Source organism: Hylobates moloch, unplaced genomic scaffold, assembly GCF_009828535.3.
Source record: "Hylobates moloch isolate HMO894 unplaced genomic scaffold, HMol_V3 SCAFFOLD_23, whole genome shotgun sequence".
NCBI lineage: Eukaryota > Metazoa > Chordata > Mammalia > Primates > Hylobatidae > Hylobates > Hylobates moloch.
Window position 1 is genome coordinate 41,782,488 of NW_026652298.1, and position 12,141 is coordinate 41,794,628.

Consider the following 12,141-nt stretch of genomic DNA (forward strand, 5'->3'; position numbering starts at 1 on the left):
AACACCAGATTTACTCGACACTGTTTGTTTGTCAATCCAATAAGATGAGAAAATAAGTATGAGATGCAGCTTGGAATTGATCAAATGTTTGCTCTGACAGACAAGCTTTGGCACCTGTTAACTTGGAGAATCAAGTGAAACTCCACTGGCTTCATGTGGAAGCTCACCAGGCGCAACATGTACATAACCCAAGAGCTGTTCTGTATAAGGGCGAGGTTCTCCTTAAAATATAATGAGAGGCCGGGCGCGGTGGCTCTCGCCTGTAATCCCAACACTTTGGGAGGCCGAGACGGGTGGATTATGAGGTCAGGAGTTTGAGACTAGCCTGGCCAACATAGTGAAACCCTGTCTCTACTAAAAATACAAAAATTAGCTGGGTGTGGTGGCGCACACCTGTAGTCCCAGCTACTTGGGAGGCTGAAGGAGGAGAATCGCTTGAACCCAGGAGGCAGAGGTTGCAGCGAGCCGAGATGGCACCACTGCACTTCAGCCTGTGTAACAGAGCAAGACTCTGTCTCAAAAAAAAAAAAAAAATATATATATATATATATATTATAATACAGGTCAAGGCAGGCAGATTGCTTGAGCTCAGGCATTCGAGACCAGCCTGGCCAATATGGTGAGAGTCACATCTGTCCCCAAAATGCAAAAAAAAATTAGCCGGGTGTGGTGGCACACGGCAGTGGTCTCTGCTATTTTGGAGGCTGAGGTGGGAGGATCGCTTGAGCCTAGGAGGCGGAGGCTGCAGTGAGCTGAGATCACACCACTGTTCTCCAGCCTGGGCAACAGAGCAAGAACTTGTCTCAAAAAAAGAATAAATCTAAACTAAATCCGTGCAGAGCTCTGCCCACAGCCGACACATACACTGCATTCCTTGAGGCCCTGCTGTCTCCGCTCCTTCTGTCTGTGCCCCGTTCTGCCTCTCCATCCTCAGGGACAGCACCGGTGGGGAGGGGCCCCCGGCCACCCTGGGCTGGGATGGCATCTGCCAGGGCTGCTGGGCCAGGCCGATGCTTTGTTTTCCCCGAGTGTGCAGCTGGTGCTGAGGTGATGGTGCTGCTTGTCCCCACACAGGAGGAGGAAGGTGAGGATGGCGATCCATCCTCAGGACCCCCAGGGCCGTGCCACAAGCTGCCTCCCGCCCCCGCTTGGCACCACTTCCCATCCCGCTGTGTGGACGTGGGCTGTGCCGGGCTCCGGGACGCACACGAGGAGAACCCTGAGAGCATCCTGGACGAGCACGTGCAGCGTGTGCTGAGGACACCTGGCCGCCAGTCACCTGGGCCTGGCCACCGCTCCCCGGACAGTGGGCACGTGGCCAAGATGCCAGTGGCACTGGGGGGTGCCGCCTCGGGGCACGGGAAGCACGCACCCAAGTCAGGGGCGAAGCTGGATGCGGCCGGCCTGCACCACCACCGACACGTCCACCACCACGTCCACCACAGCACAGCCCGGCCCAAGGAGCAGGTGGAGGCCGAGGCCGCCCGCAGGGCCCAGGGCAGCTTCGCCTGGGGCCCGGATCCGCACAGCCATGGGGCAAAGTCCCGAGGCTACTCAGAGAATGTGGGCGCTGTCCCCAACACCAGTGATGGCCTGGCCCACAGGTGAGCGTGCGCCTGTCAGCGAGGAGGGGGCTCGGGGTGAGGCTGTGTCCCTGCAGAAGGCCGGAACCTCCTCATAAAACTCAGGAAACCCAGGACCGCCAGCAACAGGCAGGAGGCCCCTCTGCTGGAGGGAGTGGAGTGGGCCCTGGGTCAGGGGAGTCCACGCTGTGACCTCAGGTGGGAGATGAAGGTTAGGGGCCACAGCCCGACCCCGGCTCCCGCTCTGGCCCTCAGTCTTCAGGGGGTGAGCAGTGACCGCCTGTGTGTTTAAAGAGGAAACCAGCCCCCAGACAGCCCCAGGACAGCGGGCAGGGGACAGCGGGTGGGGAACAGCGGGCAGGGGACGGCAGGCGGCGGCTGCACCACGGGAGCCTTACAGAGGCCAGGAGGGGCCCTCGCAGACGAGAAAGGGGCACAGCCTCGGCCACGGGAGGCCAGGGCGACTCGCAGCTCTTGGTCTTGCCCTTGCAGTGGGAAGGCGGGCATGGCGTGCAAAAGAAATGTCAAGAAGGCCGAGTCGGGAAAGAGCGCCAGCAGCGAGGTGCCAGGCACCTCGGAGGATGCGGAGAAGAACCAGAAAATCATGCAGTGGATCATTGAGGGGGAAAAGGAGATCAGCAGGCACCGCAGGACCGGCCATGGGTGAGCACCCTGCACGCAGCCAGCCTTGTGCTCGTGGGGCCTGCTTTGCCACGCCTGGCCTCCGCACAGGCTCAGTGTGTGCAGCTTCAGTGTGTGTGGCGAGTGTCGCCTGTGACGCCTCACGCTTCCCGTCACTGTGGCACCCTCCGGCAGGCTCCCTGGGCCCCACGTCTCCAGGAGGAAAACCTCATGTCCCCAGAGAGAGGCTGTCCCTGAAGCCCCGAGCAGGAGGGAAGCCGATGTGGCTGTCACCCCACAGGCAGCACAGATGCTCTCGGGAGGTCATTTCCAGTCTCACCCCCACATGAGAATGACCTAAGTCACCTGGGAAGGCCCCGCTGACCGTCACTCCCGAGGTGCCCATGGAGAAGCCTTACGTGCTCATACCTGGCCGTCCTGCTGAGGGCTGGGGAGGCTCTAGTGGAGCCTGAGCACTTCTCTCCTCCCAGAAGGGCAGAGGCCGCCTGTGTGGTGTGGAGCAAGGCCCCGGTGCCACAGGTGCAGCCCCTGCCGCTGCCCGCCGGGCCAGTCTTGCCCCCTGGGCCTGCACTCGTGCCCGGAACCCAGCAGGTGGGGCCTCCCACCTTCCCGTCGTGGTCAGAGAGGCAGGTCAGCTGGGAAGTGTCGGCCCTGGCGGGTGGGTGGCCCCAGCTTCCTCAATCTTAGGTCCTGATCTACCCCCCCACACCCAGGCCCTGGCCAGGCCGCACCTTCCTCCGCATTATTTGGTGAGAACTTGTGAGGCAGCTGAGCGCCTGGGGCGCGGCCCCCGCTGCCTGTGTTGGAAGCCTGTTCCACGAGGCCTTGGGGTCCCCATCGGTGCTGACTGGGGTGGGGACGGGCTCATCGTTTTTCTGGGGCTCCCGAGGGAACAGGGGTGCACAGCACCATGCCTGGCTCATTTTTGTAGAGAGGAGTCTCAGTGTGTTGCCAGGTGGGTCTCAAGCTTTTGGGCTCAAGCGATCTTCCCACCTTGGCCTCCCAAAATGCTGGGACTACAGGCATGAGCCACCACTCCTGGCCTTCGAGTCTTTTTTTTTTTTTTTTTTTTGAGACGGAGGCTAGCTCTGTCGCCCGGCGGGCTGGAGTGCATGGTGCAATCTTGGCTAACTGTAACCTCCACCTCCTGGGTTCAAGCAATTCTCCTGCCTCAGCCTCCCTAGTAGCTGGGACTGCAGGAGTGCGCCACCACGCCCGGCTGATTTTTGTATTTTTAGTAGAGACCGGGGCAGGGGGTGGTTGCCATGTTAGGCTGATCTCGAACTCCCGACCTCTGGTGATCTGCCCGCCTTGGCCTCCCAGAGTGCTAGGATTACAGGCGTGAGCCACCGTGCCCGGCCGAATCCTTTTTTTAAATATCTGTATATACTAAATATTGCATGTCCCATATTTTAGGGTAAGTATTAATACATTCCACTTTGAGACATATTTATACTTTCTATTCATTAAGACTTTTTTTTAATTTTGTGAGACAGAGTCTCCCTCTGTCACCCTGGCTGAAGTGCAGTGGTGCAATCACACAGTTCACTGCAGCCTCAGCCTCCTGGACTCAAAGCTATCCTCCGGCCTCTAGGATTAGTATATAATTTGCATCCCAGTAAAGCTGTTAAAAATAAAATGTAAAAAAAGAAGCCTCATCCCAGCACTTTGGGAGGCTGAGGCAGGTGGATCGCTTGAGGTCAGGAGTTCGAGACCAGACTGGCCAACATGACAAAACTCCATCTCTACCAAAAAAATACAAAAAATTAGCTGTGTGTGGCGGCGAGTGCCAGTAATCCCAGCTACTCAGGAGGCTGAGGCAGGGGAATCGCTTGAACCTGGGAGGCGGAGATCGCAGTGAGCCGAGATCGGAGGTCACGCCATTGCACTCCAGCCTGGGCAACAAGAGTGAAACTCTGTCTCAAAAAAAGAAAAAAAAAAAGTCTCCATGAAAGAAATTTTTTTTTTTTTTTTCGAGACGGAGTCGCGCTGTGTTGCCCAGGCTAGAATACAGTGGCGCAACCTCGGCTCACTGCAACCTCCGCCTCCCGGGTTCAAGCAATTCTCCTGCCTCAGCCTCCCGAGTAGCTGGGATTACAGGCACCCGCCACCACGGCCAACTAATTTTTGTATTTTTAGTAGAGATGGGGTTTCACCATGTTGGCCCGGATGGTTTTGATCTCTTGACCTCGTGATCCGCCGTCCTCAGCCTCCCAAAGTGCTGGGATTACAGGCATGAGCCACTGCGCCCGGCCTTTTGTGTTTTTTGAGATGGAGTTTCGCTCTTGTGGCTCAGGCTGGAGTGCAGCAGGCCATTGTCAACGCACTGCAACCTCCACCTCCTGGGTTCAAGCGATTCTCCTGCCTAACTCTCCCGAGTAGCTGGGATTACAGGCACCCACCATTATGCCCAGTTAACTTTTTGTATTTTTGTAGAAACAGGGTTTCACCATGTTGGCTAGGCTGGTCTTGAACTCCTGATGTCAGCTGATCCACCCGCCTCAGCCTCCCAGTGTGCTGGGATTACCGCGCCTGGCCACTTTTTTTTTTTTTCTGAGATGGAGTCTCACTCTTGCCCAGGCTGGAGTGCAGTGGTGCAATCTCAGTTCACCGCAACCTCTGCCTCCCAGGTTCAAGCGATTCTCCTGCCTCAGCCTCCCGAGTAACTGCAATTACTGGTATCTACCACCACACTTGGCTAATTTTTTGTATTTTTTGAGTAGTGTCGTGGTTTCGCCATGTTGGCCAGGCTGTTCTTGAACTCCTGACCTCAGGCGATCCACCCACCTTGGCCTCCCAGAGTATTGGGATTACAGGCAAATGAGGGATGGTTTTTTTATTGTCTTTTTTTCCTGAGACCGAGTCTCACTGTCACCCAGGCTGGAGTGCAGTGGCGTGATCCTGGCTCATTGTAACCTCCACTTCCCCAGTTCGAGCCATTCTCCGGCCCCAGCCTCCAAAGTAGCAGGAATTACAGGCACCCAGCTAATTTTGTATATTTAGTAGAGATGAGGTTTCACCATGTTAGGCTGATCTCGAATTCCCGACCTCTGGTGATCCACCCGCCTCGGCCTCCTAAAATGCTGGGATTACAGGTGTGAGCCACCGTGCCCGGCCGGGATGTTTTTATTGTGTGGTCCGTGGAGGACGTCCATGTGGCTTGGTGGCCAGGCCCCAGTGCCCCATCCCATCCTACCCCTCAAGGAGGCTGCCCTCGTGAGATGAGTGGAGCCCCACCAGGCGCCCTGGCCAGGGTGTTGGCTACTGGCCACGGCCACAGCTTGTTCTTTTGTTCCCCAAGGTCTTCAGGGATGAGGAAGCCACAGCCCCATGAGAACTCCAGACCCTTGTCCCTTGAGCGCCCCGGGGCCGTGCACCCCTGGGTCGGCCCTCAGCTCCGGACCTCCGTGCAGCCCTCCCACCTCTTCATCCAAGACCCCACGATGCCACCCCACCCAGCTCCCAACCCCCTAACCCAGCTGGAGGAGGCACGCCGACGTCTGGAGGAGGAAGAAAAGAGAGCCAGCCGGGCACCCTCGAAGCAGAGGTACGGCTGCATCGTGGGGTGGGGTGGGTCTTGGGGGTTACAACAGCACCACTCCTGGGGCTGAAGCTCCCCAAGGCCTGAGGTCTTCAGGGGAAAAACGGCCCTCTGGACATCCCCTGGCCATACTGGGCCCTTCCTTCCACTGAGAACCACTGAGGGGCCATGTGGCAGGCGACCCTGCGGTGGATGGAGGGCTGGGGCTGGAGCTTGCACACACCCGGCCGCTGTGCTCATTGCTCTGGAGGAGGGGGTCCCTCCTCAACCTGAGCCGAGTCTGCAGGGAGGCTGCACGGCCCCAGTGTGTGGGGAACGCTGGTCCCCAGCCAGAGGCTGCTGACTGCTGGGCAGCCTGGGCTTTGAGGCAGGGGTCCTGGAGACATGGCGGCTGCCTCTTGACAGTTGCATCCCAGGAGCCCTGAGTGGCTTTGCACGGTCGGAAAGCTACGTGGTTCTGAAACCTGTGCAGATGTAGAACTGTTGTCCTGGACGTCCAGCCCACAGCCCTCCTCACTGCGCCCTCCTTGGCCTTCTGGGCCCCGTAGCCAGACCCTGTTCTCTCCCCAGGGCGGGGAGGCTTCTGTCTGGGCTGCAGGGAGGCCTCCCCTTTGTGTGGGCAGCATTTTCGCTCCAGGCCAGAACCTGGCTTCTCCACTTTGAGCTTTGCTCATGAAGCCAGTTTTCTTGGCCATGCTGGGTCATTGGAATTCCCGACAGATCAGCATCTCTGTGAGGGTGCTGGGAGTCTGTAGCTCACTCAGGCCCTGGGGCTGCGGTCACCAGCTCCTCCTGTCCACCTTGGGTCACCTGCGGCCTGGGGTCCAGGCCCGCCTCCCGGGCCTCCAGCTTTGGGGCTGTGCCACTCCAGGGAGGCTGGGGCTGGGGCCTTATTCTGCCGAACCAGCATCAGGGTTCGGACCCTTCCCAGCCGAAAGCCTGTGTGCTCTCAAGTTATTAAAGGTTCCTGAGCCTCTGCCAGGCTGTGAGCCTAATGACAGCTCTGGGGCCAGACAGGGTCACAGTTACCTCAAACCCAAAGGGTGACCTCTTTAAGGCCAAACATCCGTGACGCTGTGATCGTGTTCGGCCAACAAGGAGCCAGAGCCCCGTGCCATGCAGGAGCCTGGTGTGTGGTACTGGGAGCCGGGGCGTGTGACCGGCCTGTGGTGTGTGGTGCTCGGAGCCGGGGCGTGTGACCGGGCCGTGGTGTGTGGTGCTCGGAGCCGGGGCGTGTGACCGGACCGTGGTGTGTGGTGCTCGGAGCCGGGGCGTGTGACCGGGCCGTGGTGTGTGGTGCTCGGAGCCGGGGCGTGTGACCGGGCCGTGGTGTGTGGTGCTCGGAGCCGGGGCGTGTGACCGGGCCGTGGTGTGTGGTGCTCGGAGCCGGGGCGTGTGACCGGGCCGTGGTGTGTGGTGCTCGGAGCCGGGGCGTGTGACCGGACCGTGGTGTGTGGTGCTCGGCGCCGGGGCGTGTGACCGGGCCGTGGTGTGTGGTACTCGGAGCCGGGGCGTGTGACCGGACTGTGGTGTGTGGTGCTCGGAGCTGGGGCGTGTGACTGGACCGTGCTGTGTGGTGCTCAGCGCCGGGGCGTGTGACTGGACTGGCAGATGAGCCGTGCACAGGCCTCGTGTGCAGCAGGTCCGAGGCCCTGGACCCGTGTGGGCTCTCCTGCCGGGGCTTCCTGAACCCATCCTTGCTGGGCCGAGCAGGGGTCTCTCAGGTTGCGTCTGCCCTTTCCCCTGGTACCCACAGGCCCCACATGATGGCAGGGGATGCTCGCTGAGCCGTGGGACCACGCCTGCTGTTCTGAGACACGACCCTCCCGCCCCTGTTTGGCTGCTGGGCTGTAGCATCCCCACCTGGGGAAACCCAGAGTTGCTGGGTTTGTCCATCCAGGGGATGTGGGTTTTTGGGAGCAGCTGTGGAGACTTGAGTGAAGGCCCAGAGGCAGGTTGGGTGCTGGGCCCTGGCAGGATGTCAGAGTAGAAACCACCATCAAGGTCGCCCATTGCACCCCGGTGGGGGTGTCCACGTGAGAGGAGCTGCCGTGCTGCCCCAGGATGGCCTCGGTCTTGACACTCAGGGTCCCTCAGCCTCCCTGAGGTGCAGACCGAGTTGCCGCGCCCCAGAGCCAGCGTCCACGCCCCAGAGCCAGCGTCCACGCCATCCGTGGGGAATTCATGGCAAGAGACCGAAGGACAGGCTCTCGGGAGATGTCCCACCAGAGGGGATGAGGCGGTGGGATCCCAGCACCCCAGATCAGAAGCTCCCCAAAGTGCGGTCCAGGGAACTCGGGGGGTCGGTGCCCAGATCATGAGTGTGGGGCGCGCCGCAGTATCTGGCACCACCGAGGCAGGCCTAGGAGGGGATTCGGTGTCTTGTCCCCCTGCGAGCTGGAGCCTTCGCGGGGCGGTTGTCCAGCCCCTTCACGCTCCGTCCGTCCCTGTGCAGCAGCATCGGTCGAGGCTCCCTCCCCAGGGCTGGTGGCCGCCGGCGCAGCCACCTTTGACGTGGGTTGTTCCCTAGGTATGTGCAGGAGGTTATGCGGCGGGGACGCACCTGCGTCAGGCCAGCGTGCGCGCCGGTGCTGCGCGTGGTACCAGCCGTGTCGGACCTGGAGCTCTCCGAGACAGAGTACGTGCGTCCCGAGGGTCCTCCCGGTCCTGCCCACCCCAGCCCGGGCGTCCCAAGCCAGGTCCCGTCGTAGAGCCGCCGTCCTGGGGCTTGAGCTCGGGTACCACGCCCAGAAGCAGCAGGAGAGGGTCCCGTGGCATGAGACTCCAAGCGGCCTGAGAGCTTTCTCCTGTCTGCATCAGAGGAGACGCTGACTGTCCAGCGTGATGACAAGTGACCAAGAGGCCCGGCTGCAGGCCTGGGCACAGCCAGCCTCTGCATCCACACGGGTGTCACGGCCAGGCCTGCGTCCACACGGGTGTCACGGCCAGGCCTGCGTCCACACGGGTGTCACGGCCAGGCCTGCGTCCACACGGGTGTCACGGCCAGGCCTGCGTCCACACGGGTGTCACGGCCAGGCCCCCTGTGGGGCAGGACCTGCCGCCGCCTCCGCCCGGCTTAGAAGTGGCCGGTCCCTGCCAGGCCTGACTTGAGCAGGGTCGGGGCTGCAGGTGCTGAGGTGCCCGGGGTGTGCCTGCTTGCAGTGTGGGTCTCGTCCATGCGCGTCTGTCCAGCCCGTGCAGTCAGTGGGTCAGGGCTCTGCTTCCACCTACAGTGCTGATCACTCCGAGCCCATGAGAAAGACTTGCTGTGTCCACACCATGTGACCCCACATGGGCCGTGTTGACGGCGCCTTTGTGTGCTCAAGGTGGCAGGAGGGGGCACACCCCAAAGGGGCCTTGAGAGCAGGGGTCCCCAGGCCTTGCCCCAGATGCAGGTCTGTTGTGGGCCTCATCCTCCAGGCGGTCTTGGGGCAGCCCCCACGTGTTGGCTCTTCTCCGATGGGCCTGGCTCCAGGAGGTTCCAAGCATGTGGCACTGGGAGAAAGTCCAAGAGCGCAGGTGGCTGGGGGCCTGGTGTGGGAAGAGGACGGTCACATGGCTCAGGTGGCCATGAGGCCTTCCTGCCATGGTGTTCCAGGAGGAGGCCCAAGGGCTGAACCCCAGCGGGCCAGGGGCAGCTTCTGGAGTCATCTGAAGGACAGGTGGCGGCGGGGGAGCCGAGCAGGGGGTGCGAGAGCAACCAGACCCCGCCCCTCATCCCGGCACGGCTGTGGAAGCACAGCAGCTGTAAGAGGGCCCAGCTCAGCCCGGGCAGGAGACGGTGCCAGCCCCCCCCCCCCCCCCCACCAGTCCTCAGACAAACTTCGCTGCCGGTTCAGGCTCATCCAGAAATCCTGCACAGTTGTTTGTCCAATCTCTGCCCTTCAGACGTTTAAGGTTTGGGGGCCGTAGGTCTTCCTGGGATAGGGGCCGTGCAGCCTGCCCTGCCATCCTAGAGGTGGGCAGCGCGCCCGGCAACCAGGCCCTGGCCCGTCGAGGGTGGGGCTGTGAGGCAGCGGGGAGACCTTCGTGCTCCCGGTGAGTGGAGTCAGACTCCACTGCTAGTGGACGAGACCCCAGATTGAGATGCTGTGGGGGGCAGGGCAGCGGGGCCTGGGGCCCCAGGTGTTTGAATGGGGTGCCGCTCACCCCTGCAGGCCTGCCCCCTTTTACTGGCAGCCTGAGGCCAGCAGGAGGCACCCTGTGGGACCTCAGTCCAAAAGCAGGGACCACTGCTGCATCTCTTTCCCCAGGACAAGATCGCAGAGGAAGGCGGGTGGCGGGAGTGCCCAGCCGTGTGACAGCATCGTTGTGGCGTACTATTTCTGCGGGGAACCCATCCCCTACCGCACCCTGGTGAGGGGCCGCGCTGTCACCCTGGGCCAGTTCAAAGAGCTGCTGACCAAAAAGGGCAGTTACAGGTGAGTGTCAGGGCTGGGGTGCCCACTCCCTGCACGAGTATGTGGGTGCCCAACAGTACGAAAAAGAGGGTTTCCAGCCGGGCACAGTGGCTCATGTCCTAATCCTGGCACTTTGGGAGGCTGAGGCGGGTGGATTTCCTGAGCTCAGGAGATCGAGACCAGCCTGGGCAACATGGTGAAACCCCGTCTCTACTAAAAATACAAAAGAAATTAGCCAGCTGTGCTACCTGGGAGGCTGAGGCAGAATTGCTTGAACTCGGGAGGCAGAGGTTGCAGTGAGCTGAGATCGAGCCACTGCACTCCAGCACTCCAGCCTGGGTGACAGAGCAAGACTCCGTCTCTACCCAAAAAAGAAAAAAAGGAAAAAGGGCTTCCAGCCGTTTCAGCTCCTGTCTCTCATCTGCAACTAAAGCCACTTCTCCAAGCCCTAGGCTGAGGGTGGCATCAGGCCTGCAGCCCCACAGGACTGAGAGGGTCCTAAGGGACCCCCGTCCAGGGCCCTCATGTTCGGTAAAACAGAGGCCACAGACCTAGACAACGATGGGCTGAACCTTGTGTTGGGCTCCCCTGGGCCAGCCTTGTCTCCAGCCTCTGGATTCATCTTTTGCCCGACTGCAAAGCCAGGCGTCCTCCTACCAAGGTTCATTTGCCCTGGGCCAGTCAGCCCTGCAGTGCCCTGCCTGCAGCCAGCCTCGGAGGCTCCTGAGTGAGCACTCGGGGGTGAGCAGAGGGGGCCTGACCCCAAGAGCCTGGCAGGTGGTTCCCACCGTCCACAAGCCACTGTGCAAACGCCCCATGACTGCAGATGTGGTGCTGAGGGAGGGCCCCAGTTGGGGTCACCTCCATGACGGGGCTCAGCCCTTGGGAAGCAGATACCCCACACCCGTCCACGTTCCCCCTGTAACTCCTGAGAAGCTGGGGCAGGTACTCCCACGGGGGTGCGGGGTGCCTTCCAGCAGGCAGTGAACTCACCCTCCGTGGCTGCCCACTTCACCCACATGTGGTCATTGCACTGTTCACTGTTGCCCTGGGAGGGGGCGCACATGCAGTGGGGGCCGTGGGGCATGGACAGGAGGCTTCTCGGGATGGGGGTGTGGACGCGCCGTCCCCTGCCACAGGCCTCCTTCCCATCTGCGGTGCTGCCTACTCACCGCGCTCCTCACCTCCGTCCTGCAGATACTACTTCAAGAAAGTGAGCGACGAGTTTGACTGTGGTGTGGTGTTTGAGGAGGTTCGAGAGGACGAGGCCATCCTGCCCGTCTTTGAGGAGAAGATCATCGGCAAAGTGGAGAAGGTGGACTGACCAGCTGGTGGGCTGGCCACTGCACCAGGCAAGGCCCTCGGCGGGCACAGGTGTCACAGCCAGGCGGATGGCCTCGTACTCAGGAGCCCGTTGGGGACAGTGTTGGGTGTACCACCCATCCCTGCAGTCTACCTGTGTCCAGGTGGGTAGGGGCCCCTCCAAGCGGTCCACAAGCTTCTGTCCTGCCCCCAAGGAGGCAGCCTGGACCACTCCCCATAGCAATACTTGGAGGGGGCCCAGCCCAACTGGGGCAGCCGAGGTCCCTGCTGCCAGCTTCAGGTGACCCCTCCGGCACCTCCCTTGGGCATGTGTGCTGGGATCTACTTTCCCTCTGGGATTTGCCCTCGTACCCTGGTCTGGCTGGGGCCCAGGCCCGGGTGCAGAGGCCTGCAGGGCCTCTGTCAATTGTTCGCACCACCGAGTGCCTTCAACACAGCTTGTCTCTTGCCTGCCACTGTGTGAATCGGCGACGGAGCTCTGCACCTGCCTCCAGCCGCCGGCTGCAAGGTCCCGGGTCCTCCTTTCTGAGGGCCCGTGTAAATATGTACATTTATCAGGCCAGGGCCAGCAGGGGCTGCCCGAGTCTGTTTTTCATGCGATGACACTTGTACAATTATCTTTTCAAAGGTACTTGGATAATAATGAAATAAA

At 61.0% G+C, this 12,141-nt stretch overlaps 1 protein-coding gene across 2 annotated transcripts in view; it reads left to right on the top strand.

The window, feature by feature from the left end:
- Positions 1–12,135, top strand: part of AXIN1 (axin 1) — a 73,941-nt gene extending 61,806 nt beyond the window's left edge. The window contains exons 6-11 of one of the 2 annotated variants that reach the window (XM_032144890.2): positions 1,075–1,604; positions 2,076–2,246; positions 5,527–5,772; positions 8,297–8,404; positions 10,020–10,187; positions 11,364–12,135. In XM_032144890.2, coding sequence (XP_032000781.1) covers positions 1,075–1,604; positions 2,076–2,246; positions 5,527–5,772; positions 8,297–8,404; positions 10,020–10,187; positions 11,364–11,490 — 1,350 coding nt within the window. In that variant the 3' untranslated portion in view covers positions 11,491–12,135. The remainder of the gene's footprint in view (positions 1–1,074; positions 1,605–2,075; positions 2,247–5,526; positions 5,773–8,296; positions 8,405–10,019; positions 10,188–11,363) is intronic. The other variant, XM_032144891.2, reaches the window with a different exon arrangement.
- The last annotated feature ends 6 nt before the right edge of the window (positions 12,136–12,141 follow it).